The sequence below is a fragment of the Phascolarctos cinereus genome, unplaced genomic scaffold (genome assembly GCF_003287225.1).
Source record: "Phascolarctos cinereus isolate Bilbo 61053 unplaced genomic scaffold, phaCin_HiC Scaffold_5;HRSCAF=322, whole genome shotgun sequence".
NCBI classification, from domain to species: Eukaryota; Metazoa; Chordata; class Mammalia; order Diprotodontia; family Phascolarctidae; genus Phascolarctos; species Phascolarctos cinereus.
This window is the reverse complement of record NW_027555958.1, coordinates 454590400-454613532: the sequence shown is the minus strand read 5'-3', so window position 1 is coordinate 454613532 and position 23133 is coordinate 454590400. Positions and strand designations below refer to the sequence as shown.

The 23133-nt window shown below is 50.9% G+C and overlaps 1 protein-coding gene across 3 annotated transcripts in view; it reads left to right on the top strand.

Annotated features, from left to right (window-relative positions):
- NDC1 (NDC1 transmembrane nucleoporin) overlaps positions 1 to 14515 on the top strand; it is a 42862-nt gene extending 28347 nt beyond the window's left edge. Inside the window, exons 14-18 of one of the 3 annotated variants that reach the window (XM_078156652.1) lie at positions 424 to 474; positions 3280 to 3343; positions 3867 to 3967; positions 6886 to 7046; positions 14193 to 14515. In XM_078156652.1, the coding sequence (XP_078012778.1) occupies positions 424 to 474; positions 3280 to 3343; positions 3867 to 3967; positions 6886 to 7046; positions 14193 to 14223 (408 nt within the window). In that variant the 3' untranslated portion in view covers positions 14224 to 14515. Of the gene's footprint in view, positions 1 to 423; positions 475 to 3279; positions 3344 to 3866; positions 3968 to 6885; positions 7047 to 12328; positions 13232 to 14192 lie in introns of those variants that run through there. The other 2 variants (XM_020987814.2, XM_020987815.2) reach the window with 2 other exon arrangements.
- Positions 14516 to 23133: the final 8618 nt, after the last annotated feature.

The window sequence follows — 23133 nt, the reverse complement described above, 5'->3', positions numbered from 1 at the left end:
AGTACCTGCATGGCCTTGGACAAGGCATGTCGCTCCTCTGGGCCTCAGTTTCTTCCTCTGTCAAGTGGTGGGGCAGGACTGGATGAGCGCTCGGGACTCTCCGAGGGCTCTGGAGTTAAAACCTCGATGTGGGGAGGATGGGGTGCCCTGGAGGTCAGAGGTGACCGGGGCATTTGTAGCCAGGTGCTGTTCAGGTTGCTGTCTTCCTGCCAGGGACTTGTCCCCAGCACGTGTGTCTGGCCAGTGTCTTAGTGGGAGGGGGTGGCCTCTGGAATCCCCCTCGATCTTCCCCGGAGCCGGGTGGCCACAGCAGCTTCCTGGCTAGCCGATGGCCCAGGTTGCCCCCTGCTGTGGTTGTTGGTGTCACCCGATTGGAGGCGGTACCTTCTGGCCCGGCCCGTAATTGTCTCTTTCCCTGCCCAGGTGAAGAGCTTCCTGTCCAAGCGTGTGCTGATCGTGTACTTTTTCAGCAAGGTGAGGACCCGGCCTGCGGGGGAGGGGTGGCGGGGGTGAGGGGCTGGGCACAGAGGCGGCGCTCTTGGGCCGCTGCTGCAGGAGTCGGTAGCTCTTTGTTCTGCAGAGCAGGGTTCTGTCCATCCAGTGTCTGTCACGGGAGGCCTTGGCCTAGGCGAGGCTGGCCGGGAGCTTGCTTTTCTTACTGTTTGGATGACAATTTCAATTGTCAGCTGCAGTCCTTTGTATTCTGTGCATTGAAAAACCTGCTTCTGCCAACAGATTCTTGCCCTTTCCCAAGCTGGCTGCCCAGGGTGTCCAGGCCACAAGAGTTGTGAAGGTCTCTGATCTAGACTGACATCTTAGAGCCCAGAATGTCAGGTCTGGGAGGGCCCAGAGAACATCCAGGCAGGAACCTGAGTGTCAGAGGCTCAGGAGTCACATCTTTCAGTGTCCTCACTTTACAGATGAGCAAAGTGAAGCTCAGAGTGCACGTCTGGAGTGCCTAGCACCGCCCTGCCCGGCTCTCCATCTGTGTGTCTGGAGCAAGCCGAGGCTGCCTGTCTAGCTTCCCGGCCTATCACTCTGATCACCTCCAAAGTCAGGAAAGGCCAGGGTGCTGGAGTTGGAATGGGTGTCGGGGGCTACTCATGATGTGTACCGAGCTGTGGGGTGGCCTCGCCCGCCAGGAACTGCAGATACCAAAGGAGAATCAGTCCCTTTGCAGATGCTGAAGATGCATCCCTGTTTCCTGGGCTCTGGCTGCTTTGCGTTAATTAATCTTTGACGACCAGAACTGCTTTCCTTATACCCACACCACCATTAGCATTTGTTTCCGGTTCAGAGCAAACATTGATTGAGTGCCTTCTGTAGGAAACACCTGGCCACATCTGGGGATAGCAGAAGGGGACTAGCCCCAGCTGGGCATCTTGGGGAGGCGACTTCGTGCAGAGGTGATTGCTGTTCAGGTGGGAGAAGGAAGGACCTGGGAAGAGCAGGGCAGCTTTTAGGGAAAAGATGGTGGAGAGGTTTAGTGGGCCAGGATGCTCTGGACTCGAGGGCCAGGGATGTGGGCCACAGAGAGTGCAGCTGACAGGGCCCGTGGAGCCAGACATGGCATGTTCTCGATGCCTGGGGCGGAGCCAGCACAGGCCTGACTGCTGCTCTAGTCCCCAGACCTTCTTTTTAATTTAAAAATGAAATGTGATTTTTTTAATTAACAGAAATCCATTTTTTTCACCTTCAAAGCCCACTTCCCTGTCTTCTCCCCCAACCATTAGAAGCCAAACCCTGCTGATGAGTATGCGTAATTGACTCTGCCATCAGCCATCACTTCCCCATCAGTCACAGCCACAAAATGGCTGTCTCTTGTCTCTCCCCACCCCTGTCCATCCCCCTTTGGGGAGGAAGGGAGAAGCAGGGTCATCCCAGGGGATGAGGAGGAGCAAAGGAGAACATTTTTGTAAAGCATTGTGCAAACTTTATAGTGCTGAAGCGTGAGCTGTTTGTACAGTAGTGTATCAATTGGGCAGCTGGGTGGCGCCATAGTGCACAGAGCACCATCCTGCAGTCCGGAAGACCCGCGTGACCTTGGGCAGGTCACCGCACCCTGTTTGCCTCAGTTTCCTCGTCTATAAAATGAGCTGGAGAAGAAAATGGCCAACCACTCCAGTGTCTGCCAAGAAAACCCTAAAAAAGGGGTCATGAAGAGTTGGACGTGACTGAAGCAACGGAACGACACATATAAATTGTTCTTGTAAATCTACTCATTTCATTATGCAGCATCTATATCATGCTGTGAGGTTTGCTAAATGCTTTTCAAATGTTCTCCTTTGTTCCTTACCTCAACCCTATGAAGCAGGTGCTGCTATTATCCCCATTTTACAGATGACAAAACTGAGGTGGGCAGGTTGAATGACTTGGCCCAGGTCATATAACTAATAAGTAATTTGAGGCAGGATTTGAACCCAGTCTTCCTGATTCCGGGTCTGGCACTTTGTCCAGTGGGCCACCTGCCTGCCCCCCAAAAAAACAAAAACAAAACCTGCCAGCCCCAGAGACATTGAAGAAAGAAGAGGGGGGGACACACGCACACGTACACACGTGCACACTTACACTTATGGCAGTTTTTGTGGGGCATTAATGTAATGGAATACTGTTGTGCCATAAAGAATGATGAAGGGGGTGGTTTTGGAGAAACCCGGGAAGACTTGTGTGAACTGATGTGGGGGGGAAGTGAGCAGAACAGAGAATTTGTATTAAAACAACGATATTGTCAAGGTAGCAGTACAGTGCCAGTCACAATCCCAGAGGACTGGTGCTGAGACACGCTGTGCACCGGGTTGAGATAGTGTTATGTGGTTAAAGGGTTTTGTTTCTCTTTCTGTCTTTGGGGAGGGATTGAGGGGAGAGAAAATTGATTTTTATTAGAAAAAAGTTAATTTTAAGAAATAAATATTTTGCACCTGTGGGCCTTTAGCTCTTTCTTTGAGCTCTAGGCCTAGTGGCAGTATCACTGCTGCTCCTGCTGGGGGCACCACGTTGCTGGGCGACTGTTTTAAAATGTAAATGTATAAGAATCCATCTTAGAATTTCACTCTTAAGCCTCAAAGAGTTTGGGAGCCGAGAGACTTTGGAAGCCTCCATCTGAGACTTTTCATTTGACAGATGGTTTCCCCAGGCCCGGTTGTTGCTTGTTGTACTCAGACCCCTGGTCTGGGGGTGGGCGAGAGCACGCCGTCTGCTGCTGCTGGGCCGTGTGCGGGCGGGTGAGAGCACGCTGTCCGCCACCGCCGCCAAAGTGAACTCTTTTCTCTTTGTTCTTAGCACCCAGAGGCTTCTATCCAGGCAGTTTTTGCAGATGCTCAGATGCACATCTGGGCATTAGAAGGTAAGGTGTTCTTTTTTTTTAAGTTTTAATATCTTTTTTCCAATTACATGCAAAACCAGTTTTTAACCTTTGTTTTTTTACGACTTTGAGTTCTAAATTTTCTTCCACTCTCCTTCCCCCTCCCCCTCATTGAGAAGGTGAGCAATTTGATAAAGGCTATACGTGTTCAGTCCTACAAAACGTATTTCCACAATACTCATGTTGTGAGAGAAAACAAGGCGAAAAATAAAGAAAATAAACCAGTACGCCTCGATGCGCATTCAGATGCCATCAGTTCTTTCTCTGGTGGGGGACAGCGTCTTTCGTCATATGAGACTTCATGAAACCCAGCCTCGGTGGGTGGGTGGGGAGTCCGGCCTGGGGCCAGGCTGCCTCCCCAGCTTCCTTCCATAGACAGTGGGGAAGCAGGGGCACCCTGGGCTCCGAGAGCACAGCCTGGTGCCTGAGGAGGCCCCCGAGGGGGGAAATGCCATCTCTGTTGCGATTGCATTAGAGCCTGCGGTTTGTTTGTCTCTCCTTTGAGGTCTGTCCCACTTGGTAGCAGCATCCTTTACTGAAGACAGGTTTGGGGTTGTCCAGACCACGCTCCCCACCATTCTGAGCACTCTGCTGATGCTGCAAGAGGTAGGACACGCAGGTGGCTGCTGTCGGAAGCTGTGCACCGAAGGTCACCTTGGGAGGGGTCATTCCGAGCCTCAGAGAAGGGCAGTGACCTCCTCCAGGTCACCCAGTCAACAAGGGACAGGGTCTGTGTGACGTCGGGCCTTTGAGCACCAAGGCTGAGGAGGGGCCTTCTTGCCTTCCTCTCCTTGAGAGCCGTCCACTTGTTTACTGTTAGGATTGTCTGGGGTCACCCAGCAGTGGGGGGCTGTGGCCCCTTTTGTCCAGACTGTCTTTGTACCATCTGTCTGCGTCTCTGACTGGCTGATGGGCTCCTGGTAACCTTTGCTGAGCCCCTGTTTGGGGCATTAGGTGGGGAGTGGAGATGGAGGCCGTCCCCATCTGATGGGGGCAGGAGCTTAAAATTACCTAACTCCCCCCCTCCTCTGTGGTTACCCATCACTTTGGCGGTCAGCTTCCTCGTCGCCCTGGGCAGCGCAGGGAACGCCGCCTCCTCGTATCCTGATGCAGGCCCAGGGCTCACCCCTGACCAGCCTAAAATGTGTGGGTGGGGAAGGAGGAGAGAAAGGCGGGCGAGAGTCAGTGCCTCTCCCTTTGCCTGCCCGCCACGGCACGGGGCCTCTCTCCCTGGTCTGGTTCTGGCGGCTGGACAGGGCCTGTGTTTCCCAGGTGTTGAGGATTGCCATGGCCCCCAGAGCAGGCTTCTGCCCGGCCAGGAATGGACACGCACAGCCCGTACCAGGGAGGGGCCACGGTTGTGGGAGGGCAGTGTCATCAGGGCAACCTCTCTTCGAGGTTCTTCTTTTCAGCTCACAAAACCTTAGTTTTCCCATTTTACAGATGAGAAAATCCTACTTGTACTCCCTCCCTTATGGGATGCTGGCAAACCCCTAAAGTGCTGTGTAAATGAGTTGGGCCTTCTGTTTTGAAACAGAGTTTAGCTGTACATGGAACTCTCACCCCATGCCCATCCGGAGCCTGGGGCACTCGGAATGTCAGTGACTTAGCCACAGTCACACAGTCAGCTCAGCTTGGAGGTCTTCCTGATCCTCTGTGCCATACTGCCTCTTGGGGGTTGTTGTTGGTATTCCTACCCATAGGCAAACATTTATTGAGCCCCTGCTGTGTGCCAGGCGACTGCTAAGTGCTGGGGGTACAAAAAGAGGCAAAAGACAGTTCCTCTCCTCGCGGCTGCTTACAGTTTAAGGTATGCAAACAGATATGTACAGACAAGTTACATACAGGATGACTAGGCGATGATGAACAGAAGGAAGGCGCTAGAATGAAAAGGGCTTGGGGAAGGCTTCCTGAGGAAGGTAGGAGGTCAGTAGTTAGGGCGGAGGAGGGGGAGCGCCTTCCAGGCATGGGGGAGAGTGCGCAGAGCCCAGAGATGGAGGGCCTTGTTTGTGGAACAGCTGGAGGGTGGGGTCACTAGTTAGGTGTGGGAAGACTGGGAAGTGGGGGGGGGGCGGTGATGAGGGGCTGGGGTTGCCGAGCAGAGGATGTGTTTGATCTGGAGGCGATTGGGTCATTGGAGTTTGAGTGTGTGTGGGAGTGAGTGACACGAGCAGAGCTGTGTTTTAGGAAAATGGCTTTGGTGGCTGAATGGAAGGTGGGCTGGAGGAGGGAGAGACTTGAGGCAGTGGACACCCCCCCCCCACAGCAGCTACTGCAGTGGTCCAGGTGTGAGGGGATGAGGGTCTGCACCAGAATGGGGGTGTCATCACAGCACAGAAGGGAGCGTATTTGAGAGGTGGCGCAAAGGTGAACTTGACAGGCCTTGGCCACAGATGGGATGTGGGGGTGTTAGAGGGAGGAGTTGAGGATGACTCCTGGGGTGTGAGCCTGAGGGATGGGGGGGTGTTGCCTCTGTAGTAATAGGGAGGGTAGGAGGGGGAGAGGATTTGGGGGAAGGGATTTGAGTTCCATTTTGGAAACATTGAATTTAAGATGTCTGCTGGACATCCAGTTTGGGACTTCTGAAAGGAAGATGGAGCTGGGCCCCTGAAGCTGAGAGAAGGCGGGAGCGCTGCGGGGTTACCAGGACTGAGAGAAGGAGCCCTTGGGTGAAATCCTGGCTCTGCTGGCCCCCCAGCCCCGGCCCTGGGCTCGGCCCCTCAGAGAGGGTGAGCTGTTTCTGTCCTGTGCTCGCTCTGTCCAAGGGGTTGAGGGGCACTGGCGATCACCACCGTGCCCACACAGGGCACTACTCAGCCTCACAGCAGCTTTGTGAGAGAAGGGCTCTGGGGACCTTGTGCCTAGCCCCAGAGGAGGGCACTGAGGCTGAGCAGCTCATGAGGGTCAGCGGGGGATCTGGACCCAGTTCTTGTAGTGTCCCAAGCCTACTGCCACTGAATCTGCCCTGCTGAGGGACCTCGTGAGTGGTTTTACTGGTCGTGCTCAGGACGAGCCTTTGGCCTTGTTCTGTGATGGCCCAGCTCCATGTGCCGCCTGCCCGCCCACCCTCTGATGGCTCCCCTTTGCATCCAGGTGTGCATGGGGCTCCACATCAGCGAGATCCCAGGTCTAAGGCCCAGACCTGCCTCGTACACTCCCGAGCATGTGCACACACACGGTCTCTCAGAGGCGCCTGGCGTGTAACTGCTTTAAAAGATGCTTGTGGATTGAGGCCAAGGTGCCGGCGCCTGGGTGCACAGGACAGTGACCAGCCCAGGTGTGTCTTGGATGACGAGCCAAGCTGAGGAGGAAGGTTCAGGAGCCTGACAAGGAGGTGCAGGCCTCGAGCTTCCTCTGCGGCTCGGCTCGGGACTGAGAGTTTACGTCCCAGAAGAATGTGATTCTTTTCTCTCCGAAGGTGTCCTGCCACTGAGTAGCCTTTCAGGGGCCCAGATGTGATTCGATCCTGTGAACCAGGCCTCAGTAGCCAGTTCTAAGCTAGCCAACTTCCCCTTGTCTGTTAGGCAGTCGACAAACACTTCAAGCTGCCGCATGCGTCCAGCCGACCACCCAGGCTCTCGGGAAGCCTCGTGGACACTTCTTATAAGACCTTGAGGTTTGCGCTCCGTGCGTCCCTGAAAACTGCCATCTACAGGATAACTACCACCTTTGGGGAACACCTCAAGTAAGTCTGTCTGGAGTCCCTGCTCCCTTTCAGCAGCTCCCCGAGGTCGGGTGCTCATCTGAGAGTTGTGGGGTTCACAGCTGCTCAGGGCGGCTCTCATGATTACGAGCCGGGAGAGCCCTTCTTGGAGCCCAGAGTAAGAATCAGTGTCAAGTCTGATGGTCCAGACAGATAAACGTGTGAAGCACAGCCGCTGCCTGGAGTCTTCCTCCTCGCCGTTTAGGCCCAGGACCCACAGGCGTGTTGGCTTGTTCAAGGAAGGCCACAGGAGGTGAGGAGCACCACGATAGAGGGGAAGAGAGTAGAGAAGTGTTGGGGGACCCCGGGAATGGGAGTCAGGCCGCAAAGGAAGGAGCTGGAGGGGCTTTGTAACCTCCCACACTGCTAAAGGTTCTCCTTTAAAACACAGCAGGAAGCTTGGCACTGAAGCAACCAACCTTTGAGAAAAGGCGTTTAACACCCTTGCCCAAATGTCGGCCCGCAGACCAGGGCAGGGGTTCCGATGCTGCAGCGCTAAATTGAGCCCTCCTTGGTGACTCCTGTTGGAAAGATGTGCTTGGAAACAGCTAGAGAGAGGCCCTTAGGAGAAACCCCTAGGGAGAGAGCTAGAGTGCTTCAGCCCTCCGTGGGGGCTGCTCTTCCCTTGTGAGCCCTTCCTCGCTCCTGGCTAGTGAGAGGGGGACCCCAGGAGGCCCTGAAGGTGAGGAGCAGAGGGTATCTACCTCCCTTGGGCCCTGCTCACTTTCCTAGCCGGAGGGCCCTGAAGGGGGCTTTAATGACCAGTGCCCCACTCCCTTTTTTTTATACGTGCAGCTAGGTGCAGAGAGAGGAGGGGACAGGCTGAAGGTCACCCAGTCAGTGGGAGTGTGGGCTGGATCCAGTCTGTATGCCTCGAGTCTGTTGCTTTTCTGTGATCTCATGCTTTTTCCTCCAAAGAAAAACAAGGAAGAGATAATAATGTTAAAAGCCAGAACAAAGAGTTAAGAATATGAGAATACTAAATTAATAAATGCCAGAGCTGTTTTTAAGACTAATAAAATTGACAAAACATAAGTGAGCTTAATCAGAAAAAGGAGAAAGAAAACCCAAATCATCAAAATGAGAAATAAAAAGATAGACATCAGAGCAAAAAGAAGAGGGTCACTGGAGGATCTCTGCTGGCTCAGTGTAGACTTGTCCTCTGCTCACCCCTGGAAGTGTGGAGCTGAGGCTCGCCCCTCTGGCCTCTGCCGGGCTGTCCTTGAATTATACATGCATGCACACACACCACATACATACACACACACAAGCACACACACACAACTACATCATGCATGCACCACACATAAGCCTACACACAGCGCATACACACCCCACCTCACCCCCACACACAGCACGCACACACGTACACACACATACCACATACACAAGCACAACCACATACACACACACCACATAAGCACACATACCTCCTACATACAACACACATACCACATACACACATACCATATACACACACACACCACATACACACACACACATAAGCACCACACACACCTCTCACTCCCCACACAGCACACACACACACCACGTACACACACATAAGCACACATACACACACACCCCACACACGTCTTCCTACATACAGCGCACACAAGCACACGTGTGCGGTCCAGGCTTGCCTCCCCAGGACAGTGAGGTGTCTGAGTCGGCGCTGGCCCGTAGAGCAGGCATTAATGACTTACTCCTCGTGAATCAGCCATACATCTAGGCCCTTTCTGGATCAGGCCTGTGGCGATTCCCGCTCCCCGTTCAGCTGGGGCCCTTCTCTGCTTGTTCTCTTCTTAGAGGAAGGTCCATGAGATGTTAGGAGCCTTGCTTGGGGTCCCAGCCAGCCTGGGCGTGGACGTCTCAGAGGCAGGGCTGACGCTGCGGTCATGTTCGTGTCAAGGCTGCTTCTTTGCCCGCGATGCATGTCTGAGACATCATTTTGTGAGGACCATCTAAAAAATCCATGTAATATCATTAGTAGGAAAGATGTTGGCAGGATGGAACATTTACTCGTGACAGTCATACAGAAGAGATAGAGGGTCTTTTTTCACATGATAAAAATAATATAGTTGAAATCAAAAGTCCCCATTATGTGCTGTGTAAAGGTGCAAGCCTGCCCACCAAAGTCAGATTTAAGAGTCACTTTCACCCTTTCTGGGGGATATCACCCCACCCCATTTCTAGAGCTCTTTTTCAGATTGACAGCACTTTCCTCATAGCCCTGAGAAACTGTTAGGGCAAGTATTATCATCCCTATTTTACATAGGAGGAGACTGAGGCTCAGTGACATTCACTGCCTTTCCCCTGAACACTTTGAGTGAGTGGCAGAAGTGGCATTCAGACTCACAGGGGTCTCTGTACTCTCTCCATTTCGGTGTGGAGATTGTATTAGATGTGCTGGTGTTGGGGATAGCCTGGGGATAAACTGGGCCTGGGCCTTCGTTTGTGTAGGGAAGGCCTCGTCCGGTGCAGGGTCACGCCTCCTCTCCACCAGCCCAGGGTCAGTTTCATGGCCCGGAGGGGTCAAAGGTAGGACTGGTTTTGTGCTTTTGAGGCTGCCCTTTCGCTGCCACACTACTCAGCCTAATAACACAGGAGAAAGATATTAGAAAATGAAGAGGATAAGATATTATTTACAAATGTCTAGAAAATACAATGATCTCAGCAAAAAAAAAATGGAGGCATTAAGTTCATCAAGGTGTCAGTATATAGAAACCCATAAACATTATTCAGACTTTCATGCTACCAATTATACCAAGGAAACATGATGAGAAACTTTTTCAACAAGAACCAGTAAGTATTTGGGAAGTAAGTTAAACATAGGTGATACTTATAAAAGTAAATATCAAATTATTGACAGGAAGAGAAGATAGAAATAATTAGGACATTCGCTGTCCATGGATAGGTCAGATAAACCTGGTTAAAAAGAAAGTATACCCAAATTATTGTGTAGATTTGATGTAATACCAGTTAAAATGCCAGAAGGGGTTTTTGAGAAGCTGAGATAAGCAAGCTGTCTTGTCACTTCTCAGTGAATGTCATTTGTTTTTGAGTGAGGCAGCTTGGTGTAGTGCAGATTAGACTGGTTCTCATCTTTTATCTGCCACTGACTCCCCGTGTGACCTTGGAAGAGGGGTGGGGGAAGGGAACAGACATTTATTGGGTGCCTGCTGTGTGCCATACTCTGTGCTAGATGCTTGACAAAGATCCTGTTGGATCTTGGATAAGTAACCTGCCCCTCGAGGGGCCTCAGGACACAGCTCCTTCATCCCTGAATAGTCTTGTGAGCTGATGTGGCTGAAAAGACAGTTGTCTCCTGGTGGCTGGGATTCTTATGCTAGACTTAGTGAGGCTGGTCCTTTGTTGTGACCGAGATCATAAAGCTCTTCCCCTTCCCACCCTGCCTCCTTCCTTCTTCCTTTTGTCTGCCCTCCCCCCAGCTGTAGGTCCCCACTCCTTGAGTCCTCCGGATCTACCCCTGCCAGTGGGGATAGCAGGCCTTCCTTACTAGGAAGGGTAGAGTTTGGTTTGGGGGGCCTGGGTGAGGCATTCTCAGTCCTCTTCTGGCTCCCACGCTTCGAGAGGCTGTCACGACAGGAGCAAAGGGGATGCAGATAAGTATCGGACACAGTGTGGCCCCTGCCTCCAAGGAGACAGAAGCTGTAAGTGTGAGACAGGAGGAGCAAGGCCACGGTCACAAGATTGTCCAGTAAGCATAAAAGAATGACCAGGAAAGACTTCCCCCATCCACAGCTTGGTGTCGATGAGTGGAGCCCTCACTTTTCTGGCAGCGGAACCTCTCTGGAACACAGTGGGGACGGCCCAGAACGGCCCACACAGGTGCCACCGAGTGTTTACGCTGGCTGGCACACCCCTTCAGGACCAGGTCACTTTTAGTTTAGGCGTCGTAACACACTTGGGGCCCTGTGTGCCTCCCCCACTGCAGATCAAAGTTGTGAGTCCAAGGAAGGTTGGGAGGGAGACCCCTAAAGAAGCACAGGCAGACACTGCTTCTCAAAAGGTCAGCCTAGCGGGAGAGACCGGCCCAGGTCATCCCAGGCCAGCGCTGATGGGGGAGTCATCTGGGTACCTCTCTCTCCATCCCTTGCTTCGTGCAGCCCAAACCTCATAGGGGGTTAGTGGCTTAGGTGAGGTCACACAGATTTTTTTGGTACAACCAGGATTAGAACCCAGGGCCCTGATCCTCCTGTAGGGTGCTTTCTTCTGTTCTTCCTTGTTCAGTGTTGTGGCCCTGAATCATTCAGAAAAGCCTCAGTTCTCTTCCTCACGTAATTACGATGACAGGGAAGTGTCTAGTTAACTTTATCAATTCCAAGTAAAATAGTGAAGTGGTGTTTTACTCCTTAGAAGGGTCAGCTTCAGTCATCTGGACAGTTTGCGTAGGCGGTGTCTCAGAGAGAATGAGGAGCCGGAGGGACCCCTGAGGGGCTCTTACTGCAGTGCCCCATCCTTCAGAGCTGGTGGCCCTTGTACAAAGAGCCTCCCCATGGCGTGCCGTGTGGGCTTGCTGACTGCAGCACGCAGTGACCTTTTCCTGGCCCACTTCACAGATGAGGAAGATGAGGCCCTGTGCGGGGGAAGAGATTTGCCCAGGGTCACGTGGCTAGTTGTTGAAGAGCTGGGTCTGAAGCCAGGTCTCCCCACTTCTGCCTCTGCGCATCCTCCCTCTGCTTTCAGAACCTGCTCAGTTTTGTTTCTTTTTTATCCTCAGAAGCTAAAAAAAGGGCCACTTCACAGTGAGTGTCTAGGTAGATTTGCCTTAGTATTAGTATGGTGATAGATTTGGAGGAGAATGAAAAAAACTAAAATTACCCATCCTTGGGTTCAGAGGGAAAGGAAATAGAACCGCTGAGCCGCTACCTTTGAGAACACGTCCTGTGGCCCTTGTGTTCTAACCAAACAGTTTGGTTTAAGGGATCTTACATGAAAGGCAATCCAGAAAACCCACAGCCCCGAGATAGTGCAGGGCTCTGGATCAAATCAAATAATAAAATCCAGAAAATTCACTGCCCGGTGTCAAACTCAGCGTCCGAAGCAGGTTCCATGGTGAATGCCCCTCCTCACGCCCGTTGGCCAGGGCTCCCCGGCTTCCCCCACTGGCCCCTAGATTTCAAAGCGGGGCCTCAGACGGACCTGTTTAATTGTTCTGAGCAATACTGGCTTCATGTTCTGTGGTTCACTTAATGTGCTTCACGTAAAATAAGCTTATGCTTTGAATTTGTTTCATTCAGCGCGGTGCAGGCATCTGCTGAGCATCAGAAGAGACTTCAGCAGTTCTTGGAGTTCAAAGAGTAGTTAAGTAATAGAAACTGTGTTCATTACCCTGCTGATACTGCCGCAGATGGGACAGTGAATGCTCAGCATTCTTGGATCAGAAGAAAATGGACTAATTAGATGCTTCCTTTGTCGTAGTGGTTGCTTTGAAAACTATACTTTAATGGGAGAAATCATGGAAAGAAATTCTCAGCCGAATAACAGAAAACGGCTTTTTTGTACTGATCACTTTTTTTTGGGGCTGGGGAGGGGATAATAAAGTCTTTATTCCTCTCTGTGAGCATCCCTGACAATGCAGCGGACACTCGGAAAGTGGAGAGTCTGAGGAAGTGGGCCATCAGTCAGTCGTGGCTGCAGGGAGGAGGTGGTGGAGTAGAATATGGAGAGACACGTTTTGTTAATCTGTCAGGTTGTGTTTTTATTTATGGGGAGAGATTAAATTTGCATGATTGTCCAAAAGAGCCTTCTCCCCTTACAGATGCCAGCTTTACATTCAGGAATGTGGAAAATTTCACTTCTTAAGTTACGAGATTAAACATAAACATTCATTTTATGAAAAGCACTTGACCGAAATCTGTGAATTGAACTTAGTGATTTACTGGTGAATGGACTGCGCATAAGTATCCATTTTCTTGACTCTGAATTTGCTTTCTTTTTCCCAAATGGAACATGATACAATTGTAAGGTTTTTAAAACAAGAGGAAAGTTTTGCAAAGGAAAAACGTGGACACCTTTTTTCTTGGGATGTTTTTGGGAGCCGATTTTCACTGTGTCAGGTTGGTTTGCAAAGCTCTCTAACCTTAGAGAGCAAGCAGCCTTTGCTGTGCTGACTGTTCAATTAAAATGTATTGACCAAGAAATGATGTGCCTCTTGTCTTCGGGGTGGGGGCCCTTTCTGGATGACAGGGCAGCTTCAGGGGATGAAGGCTGGAAAGCTCAGTGGTCTCTTGTCTCTGGCCCAGCCCCTGCCCCCAGCTTGGAGCTCAGCGTCCTGCACAACATGTCCATTTCCCTGTTGTCAGTCACTATACCCTGGGCCGAGTTAGCCCCAGGCCCCCAGGCTCTTCAGCCAGCACATACCAAACCACGAGGTTAAGTGAATCCTGCTGGCCTTTTACACTGCTCCTCTTGGTGAGCAACGCCCCAAGTTTCAGCCTGTCAGGCTCTTTCCCTGAATTCCTAATGTGGGCTGGATCTTTTTTTTTTTTAATGTGCAAGTTGAGTTTTGAATATCATCACCTCTTTGCTTACACCCAAACAAATGCTCCAGCTAGCCAAAAACAGTGGCTGGGTTGTGTCTCATGGTCCTGGGAGCTAGAAGCATCAGGCATCTTGGATTCCATTCCCAGTGAGTGACCTTGCAGGCGATGGGTCCTCTTATGCCTCCCAGCCTCCTATTAAATAGGGATGATGCCGTTTAACCTCTTGCTGTCCTGAGGCTGAGTATGTGATGATTTAAGCTTTGAAATCTTTGAGTTGCTGACCAGGTGCAGAATGTTGCCATTTACCAAATGCTCTGGGTGAAGGCATTTATTTGCAGTCTAACTCAGCAGTCCACTCCTGGGTCCTCGGCTCACTCCCGTTGGCATACTGACGACTGAGGCACAAATCTTTTGGAGGTTGGGAAGCCTCCACCTGTCACCAAACAGGCAGTGTGCTGAAGAGTTGGGATGGGGGCTCTTTTCCAGCTGTGATTCCTAGGAGTCTCCATACCAGCTCTTGGCCCCCGGGGTGAGTGGAAAGGATGTCCTGGCTGAGGACAAGAGGGGCTGGGGGGTGGTTGTTTATAATGGGCTGTGTTCTATTCCTCTCAAACCCCAGGCCGTTAAATGCGCCCTCACATCTCCTGTGAGGGCAGCCCACCGCTGCATCATCCAGTGATCTTTTCCAAGGCGTCACGTTCTCTGCTCACCTGTCTGGAACCTGCTGAAGTCAGCACTTGTAACCTTGGCCTGGCTTTATCATAGCCATGGATTTCCCAGGACTCTGGACAGGAGTGGGGAGCCTCGAAGGTTACCTGGTCAGTCAGCCAGGCCCGGGCACAGATTTGTGACTTTGCAGACATTGTTTCTTGTTATTTCTGTGTTTCTTCCTATATTTATTGCTCTTGAAGTTTTTTTAAATAAACTTTTGTATGCCACGTGGCTCAAGGTTGGAAAACAAATCAATCAGACATTTTAAATGGTTTGTTGATTGAGGTGTGTGGAGCTCACAGGGTGTATCTTTACTGTCTATTCCTTTGTTAAGTGGAGAGGCAGCATAATGGTCAGGGTCCCCGTTGGCACAGGAATGCTTTAGCGTCTTGTGTCACAGACCCCCTCAGGACCCCGTTCTAAAATGCCTGAGGTGAAATCCACGGGTCCCAGGTTAAGAATCCCAGCTACAGTGGGAATTGCATTAGCTTGGACGTCAAGAGAATCCTGGGTCTGCCACCCACGGGTGTCTGGGCTCCAACTTGCACCGGCGGGACGATGTTGGCCAGGCCCACGACCCTCTGCAGCTTCCTCTTCTGTGGAATGGTGGACAGCGTTGCTCTGGAGGTCACGAAGAGGGCTTTGTCAAGATCAAAGCCCCGAGCCAGTGGGCCCCGAGCCTTAACCCTCACCTGTCTGCCTGGGCAGCTTCTCCGCTCCTGTTCGGCCCTGAAGGTTTTCCTGCTACTCCTAGTTCTTTCTGGTCAGTGGCAGATACACTTTGAAAGGGTCCAAGTTCTTGGGATCTTACCTTGGCTTTCATCCTTAACTGGACCAGTTTGGCTCGCCAATAATCTGGGTCCAGTTGTCATGTTAATCAGCCTACATTCTCCCAGTCTTCCTCCATCCACTTGAACATTCTTCTTCTGGGCTGAACTAAGTTGGAGGTGCTGAAAGCTGCCTCCTCTCCTCCCCACCCCCTCATCCTCAGGTTCGTTTTCTTGCCAAATAGTATTGGTAAATAGCTCATCCTCTCCCAGGATCCATGACTTGCTAAGTTCCTGTTGTCCACTCAGACACGATTGATGAGCTCCCTCCCTTTGGAATGGCCCTCTAGTCCCTGGGCCCCAAGCCCTGTGGTCACGTGGTCAGTTAGCTCAGAGCAGGGAGAGGCTTTGGAAGTTTGTGTGCCTTGGCACCTGGCTCTGCTTCCAGCAAGTTGTGTGACTCCGGGAAGATTGCTGTCCCTCTCTGGGGTGTCTACGGTCTAAAATCTGGGTTTACTCTTGGCCTCGAGGCTCTGGCCAGTTCTAAGGCTGCCCAGGGGCTCCCAATGAGAGGGGAGAGAGATTGGCCGGACATGGGACGCTCCTGTGACACGGTGGCCCTTCCTGAAATTCTGCAAGTCCATGAACTTTTCCTGCCTAGGTACTATTATTAGCATGTGTGAATTGTTTGGGAGAGATCCTTTATATGTTCTTCACACAGAGTGTTTTTCAGCTCTGTGTGTGTGTGTGTGTGTGTGTTTAAATTATATGCGCATGATGGGGGGAGGGCGCTGCAGACCTGTGATCTCAAAAGCATAAGGAACTCCACTGGGCTGTAATCTCCTCTAGGGCAAGGATAGCTTTTGCGTTTCTTTGTATCCTGACCCCCACCTATAGTGCCTAGCACTTAGTAGAGGCTTAGTAAGTGCTGACTGACTGACTCACAATATGGAACTCCATCCGTGAATGCAACTTCGCAATGAGCTCATCTATAGCTTACATAGAACCTGCGAAAGTGGCTTGGGGCTCTGGAGAGGTGGTGGCTCACCCGTGGTTGAACAGCCGGTGTCAGTAAACAAGCACTTCTCCTTGAACATCTGCCAAGTCAGCTGACAGCCGTTGATCAGGCACCTACTGTGCGCAGGGCAGTGAGGATCCAGGCACCAAGAAAGGGGCTCTGCCCTCAGGGAGCGTGGACTCTTGGTGTACGTCAGAGGCGTGTAGACCCCAGGTCTTCAGGCCAGCCCTCCACCTACAGCCCCACCTTTACCTGGCTGGGTTTGTGTGGCACGAACTTCAAATTGTCAGGGATCCATTATGATTTCTTCTGTGGCAGTAAGTCTTCCACTAGTCCAGATGGCGATCTTTTGTGCCTTTGAGAATCACTGGGGCACCACAACATGGGACGGGGGGCCCCTCCGCACTTCAGCTGGAAGAACGTTGGGAAAGATATTATTAACCAGATGCTTGGACTGCGCCTACGTGCACCTCCCCCCCCGGTACATCCAGGAGCGTGCAAGCCCCTTGAGGGTGAGGACTGGCGCAGAGCAGGCTTTTAATAAGTGCAGGCCGAGGTGGGTGCATCCTGTGGGTGATGTGTCTGAAAGATGCTGTCGAATAAGGCTGGATGTCACAATTCAGTGAAGACCCCCTTTCCACCGGGCCAGAGCCGATAACTCCCAGGGCCCTGGTCAGTGTGGGCTGTGGGTACCTGAAGTGAAGATGGGCAGTGTACTCGGGTTAATCAGAGATACCCTGGATGACTTAATATTTTGTGCCCCTTGAAAGGTGAATGGGCCACTGGACATTGCTACCTTCAGGAGGATTTCCTAGGACCCCAGATCTGAATAGAGCTGGATGAGAGCTCAAAGCCTTTGGGTCCAAATGGGGAGACCAAAGGCTGGAGAGACCATCTGCTCCAGCCTCCACATCTGAATATGAATCCTGAGGGTGGCATCCCTGGGGAGGTGCCAGCTCTGCTGCAGACTAGCTATAGAACCTTTGATTACATGAACTGGGAATCAGGAGGACCCGAGTTCAAATCCTGCCTCACAACTAGCTTTGTGATCCTGGTAAGACACTTAACGTCTTCCTGACTCGGTTTCCCCAAATGTGAAGTGGGAATAACAATAGCACCTACTCCCCAGGGTTGTGAGAATTAAACAGGATAGCCTAGGTGAAGTGATGTGCTGGACTTAGAAGTACCATACAGAAATGCTCCTTATTGCTTTATTAGGAACCTGCTATTCCACAGATGAAACCCAGTAAGACGGGAACCTTGTGCAGAGCCCCTGCTCTGGTGGGAGTCAGAAGACCTGGATTTGCTTTCTTCTCTGAGAGACTGGTATGACCTTGGGCAGATCACCTCCAAACCCGCTCTCTCCCCCAAAATGAGGGTGGATGTTGGAGCCGATGCCCGGCTAGGCCTCCTAGCCGGCAATCCAGTGATCTCAACCTCCCTGGGGAAATCCACGCTCGCCTCCCCGACTGCGGAGAGCGGTGCTGCTGGGATCCGGACGCCCTTCTCGGCCTCGTCGCCATCCTGCTTTTTTGGGATCCTCCCTCTGGAAAATGTGAGGCTTCTATGGAAGACTGACTTTTAATAGGCCCCTCGCATTGTTTTTCTCTTGTAACATTTGTGTGCGATTATGACATTTTAAAAATAGGAGAGCACGGGATTTAAAATAATTTTCAGAACGGATGAGCAAATGGAAAGGGTGGCTTTTAATTTTGCTACATCCCAATTACATGGCGGTAACCCCAGGGCAGCTCCAAGGGTCCCTCCCCTGCAGTGGGACGGGGCACCTGGTTTGGGTTGCTGGGGCCGGGCGGCGGGACCCCGCAGGCCTCGGGAGCCCTGGCCTAGGGTGACTGTTGGGCACGCCGTGCTCTCCATCGGCCAGCAGGGGTCGCCGTTTCAAAGTTGTTGGAAGGACAAAACCGCCTGGCAGCAACCTCCCGCAGCCCTGCTGGTTTGTGCCAGAAGGGGCTAGTGGAGAGAGTCTCCAAACTGGGGGCTCAGGATGGGAATCGGAGCTTACTGGGGGGCTGCAGCCTCGGGCAACATGGCCAGTGGTGGCTATTGTGAAGAGCAAGCAAAATGTCACTCTATCTTACAAAACCAATGAAATCACAGGAAGGATGGAAAAAATGTTACAGAACAGAACGCCAGGCAGCCAGGTGCTGCCCCTGGAGTCAGGAAGCCCCAAGTTCAAATCCTGCCTCAGATACTTTCTAGTTTGTCTGACCCTGGGCAAGTCACTTCTCTTTCAGCCTCACTTTCTTCCTCTGGAAAATGGGGATAATAATAACATCTCCCTCCCAGGGTGATTGATAGGGTCACAGTATCAAATGAGATAATGTTTGTAAAGTGTTTCATAAGCCTTTGAGTGTGGGCTAGTATTACTAATATAGAATGTTGGATCTGGGGAAATGTCATCGGGACAGAAGAATGTCAGATCTGGAAGGAACCTTGGAAGTCAAGCCAACGAACAGTGATGAGGCACCTACTTTGAGCTTGGCCCAGTCCTGAGCTCTGGAGACAAAGGCAGAACCATTCCTTGCCTTTGAGGAACTCACAATCCATGAAAACAACTGATACATAGATGGGATCAATTGGAGATGCTCCACAGAGGGAAGGCACTGGCCTCGCAGGTGAGGGAAACTGAGGCAAGAGGCAAGGAGGGAGAGGATTCTAGGCAGGGGGACCACCTGCCAGTGACAACAGCAGAGTTGGAAGGCAGCTTAGAACCTGGAATGTTAGAAAGCGCCCTTGGAATGCTCCAGGTGCCCCCTCCTCATCTCACAAAGGAAGGAAAATGACTTGTTCAGAGCCACTAGTCAGTGGTGGTCCTGGGACTGGAACCCTCTAGTCTTCAGGACCCAGTTCTGTGCTCTTGTCATTGCTGTGTTCTTTTGGGGTAAACTTTGCTTTTGTTTCTTTTTTGGGGGGGTGGGGAGTGTCCATGTCTCAGACTTCCAACCAGGATGAAAACGGAACTTTAGTACACACGAGTTTCTAGAAATGTCCCAAGCCAAAGGCATTGTTTGCTATTATTCGCTACCCCTCCAAGGGGGGACTTTAAGCTAGCTGGCCAGCTGGCTTCATTCTGGCCCCTAATGGGGCTCTGGAAAGAAGTAGACATAGTGGGTTATTGGGATTTTGGGGGAAAGATTCTCCCGGAATCAGGACTTTAAAAGATTTTTTTATTCTAGTTTCAAAATTAATCACCAAGGATTTCCCATAAAAACCAGTGATTTATGAGAGGACAGCTGTGCTCATCACCAGATAACAATTGGTCAGTTTGACCCTCCTGTTCTTACTCAGGAGGTCGCGGAAGGACAGGAAGAAACGGCTTAGTGTTTTGGGGCTGCCCTGAGAGGACATGCAGTTCTTGAGCCTTAAAAAAACTGAAGCTGCCCATTTTTCTTGCCTTCAGAATTTTAGTGGCTTTCCCCCTCCCCACCATGATCATCTTGAGAAGGTTCCATCTTGATCTTTTTTAAAAGCTTGGTAGAGGAATAAGACTGAGCTAGAATCAGAACAATGCAGAGGGAAAGGCCCCCCCTCCTACCTAAGCATGAACCCCCTTTACTCCTCACACACCCCTTTATAGCTTATTCCATGTCGGGGATAGCTGTCATGGTCTGGAAGTTCATCCTTACCTATCAAGCTAAATCCTGTCTGCAGCTTCCCTCATGGCCTCTGGTTTTGCACTTTGGGGAAGCTGGGTAATTTTTGTGAGACTGGTCCTCTAGTATAAGAGCATGGGGATTGGTTGGGCACAGGGTACTGGCTGGGGATGGGCCATGTGGATGATGCTTACATCCCTAAGTACTGATGGTTTAGCCTGTGGTAAGATGAGGATGGGGAATGGTACGAGAATCAACCAGTCAGATGGCCAAGGGCTTAAGTGCCTGCTGTGTGCCATCAACCAAAACTTTGCAACGGAGGTGAAAACAGTTTGTGCCTCTGGGGAGGTGAGAACCTTACGGGATTTGCCATTGGGAGGCCTGGGTGGTCACTCAGTTCAGGCGAGACTCAGAGCAGTAAAATATTATCATTGTGTGACCTTGGGCAATATACTTTTAAACCTCCTTGAAACTCAGTTTCCTCAACTGTAAAATGAGATAATTGTGCTTGAAATTCCCCAGGTTCTGTTTGAATGTATTGGTGAAAGTTTCTGGTGAGGGATTATTGCTAGGGGATTTGTAGAGTGAATCCAGTAGACTGTGAGCTCCTTGAGGGCTGGAGCTGTCTTTTGTCCCTTTTTGTATGTCCAGTGCCTAGCACAGGGCCTGGCGCACAGTTGGAAATGTATACCTGTTTGCTGACTGAGAAGCAATCCTTCAGTGAAATGAATCACCATTCCTCGATTATCTTTCATCCATACCTAGATTTTCTTTCCTTTTATTGTTGTTCAGTCATGTCCGACTTGATGACTCCACTTGGGGTTTTCTTGGCAAAGATGCTGGAGTGATTTGCCATTTCCTTCTCCAGCTCATTTTACAGATGAGGAAACTGAGGCAAGCAGGGTGAAGTGACTTGCCCAGAGTCACAGTGTGACGCCAGATTTGAACTCAGGAAGATGAGTCTTCCTGATTCCAAGCTCAGTGCTCTGGGCACTATGGTGCCATCTTTGCTCAAATCAAAGTTGTCTGTGTGTTCCCTGAGGGCAGCCAGTCAATGGGACAACCTAATGGGACAGGGCAGGGGCTATTTTACTTATTTCATTGGGTCCCAAACCTCAAGAACAGTGCCTGGCACAGAATTGGTCGGTCTTTAATAAGCTGGTTGGTCCTCTGTACTTATGTTTTCATCCTTATTGCTTGGCACAGAGGGGGAGCTCGATGAAGACCCCCTCATTGCCTGGTTATGTGGAATCCCAGAAGTCTAGCTCCATATCTGAACCTTGAATAGCTCCCTTGTAGGATCTCAGGCGAAAACGGACCTTAGTGTTCACATAGGTCTACCAGCTGGTTTCACACATGAGGAAAACCAAGTCCAGGGAGGGGCACTTACCAGGTAAGTGGCAGAGCTGAGACTTCACGTCAGACCCTTGACCTATGGATTCTACGAAGTGGGAGTGATCTTTGAGGCCAGCTAGTTCAAACCTCTCATTTTACCATTAAGGTAACAACAGAGTTCCAGGGAGGTTGTCCAAGGTCACACGATGCTCCTAGTGCCCAGGCTTGTGCTCTTTCTGACGGTTCCCTGGGCCTCCTTTTAAATCAAGCCCCTAGATAAAGATGGTGTTGGACAGAAGGGGAGGTTGACAAGCCTCGGCTTGTTGCTGATACTGTAAAGGATAGCCAGGCTTCAGACAGGACTCAGACTAGATGCCTCCAGCATCCCTTCCAACTGGGAGAGTCTCTGATTCTTGGGTTCTGTGAAATCTTGGGAATAGCTTTCAAACACACACATCCAGTGACCGGGAAACACATGTACATTTTCCCCCTTGAATTTTTATAAAAGCGCAGTTAAGTTTACAGGCAGGGTTCCAGTAACCAGTATGTTCCCTCTCAGTTCCTTTTATCCATCAAATCTTAACCCGGTCTTCAGCAGGCAGCCTGCTGTGAATTTTATATTAAACCCGATTCTGTTTTCGCATACCCCAAATAAACCATGACCACAAGTGGCTGAGGGCTCAAAACCAGTCTCTAAAAGAACACCTGGAATGGGATGTCCTGATTGTTTGGGATATGGGCCCCCAAATCTGGCTTGTATAAAACCTGAATGGGCTTTATAATTGGGGGTGTTTGTCCGCATATAAAATCGATTTTTAAATTTTCAAATAAACCTTTAGGAGTGGGGCCTCTTGCGGGGCTGTGGCCTTCAGCACCAATGCAGTATTTAGTTTGGGAACTGTTTTCCAAATCAAGCTCCTTCTTGGGAATCAACAGGGCAATGGCTTCTTGGGTTGACTCTTGGCCCTTCACCAGCCTGGCTTTGTGACCTTGGGACAGTCCCTTGACCTCCGAACCTTTCCATTTCCTTACCTGTAAATTGGCAGGCAGTCATACTGGAAACATGCAGATTTGGGCTGGGTTAAGGTTGGAAGGAGAGAGGGGCCTTTGGTGGGCCTTAGAGTGGGGACACAGAGAATAAAGAATAAAGTAAAGAGTAACTTGGACCTCTCTCCGGACTTCAAGAATCCCTTTTATGGGGCTAGGGAGGGAAGCTGGGATGAGCCATCCTTGGGTTTTGGTTTTTGTTTGTTATTTTTTTGCTTCCTCTAGAACCATTTCATCCCCACGAAGATTTAAGCCTGGGGCAAATCAATTAATCAGTCAGTTAAAGCATTTAACCTTTTAGGGGATACAAATCACATCGAATTGCCTCCTCTCAGCCCGTACATTTTTGCAACTCGGGACATACATCTTGGAATCCCATCTCAGTTCCATATTGTCTGGCCACCTTGGGCAGGCCCTGCTGTCCGGGCCTCAGTTTCCTTCTCTGGGATGTGAAAGGATTAGACCAGAGATCTGGTCTCTTCATCCTTCCAGCTTTTGAATTCTATATTCTAAACCCTGTTCTGAGGCCAAATCCAAGCATGTTCTGAAGGCAGCTTGGAGAAGGGAAGTCACCCAAGGGCGGCTGGGGGCTGGTGAAAAGGGATGGAGAGGCAGGCCTCGGGGATAGTGGGAGAGAGACAGGATGGAGGGCCTAAGTCCTGACCAATCCAACCTCATTGGAAGGCCTGAAGCAGATAGAAATGTCACTGGGAAATACTGAACCAAATAAAAATGCAATAGCACATAGTACTCTGGAGGTGTGGTTTTCTAAGTCAGCAGGCCATCTGCAGGGATCCCATGTACCGGTTTATGGGCCTCTGCTTCTCTTGACCCCATTGGTGTGACAAGGTCCCGGACAAGAAGGTGCTTAGGTCAAGGCACGTGGACATCTGCTTTGCGCCTTCCACTAAAGTAGTTCTTGGAGCACAGAGCTGGGAAATTGAGTTTTGCCCAGGGTCACAGTAAGAAAGTATCTGGGACAGAATTTGAACTCAGGGCTTCCAGACTCCAGGTCCACTGGAGGCCTGCATCATCTATGCATCTATTTTGATTGTATTAATGACCTCT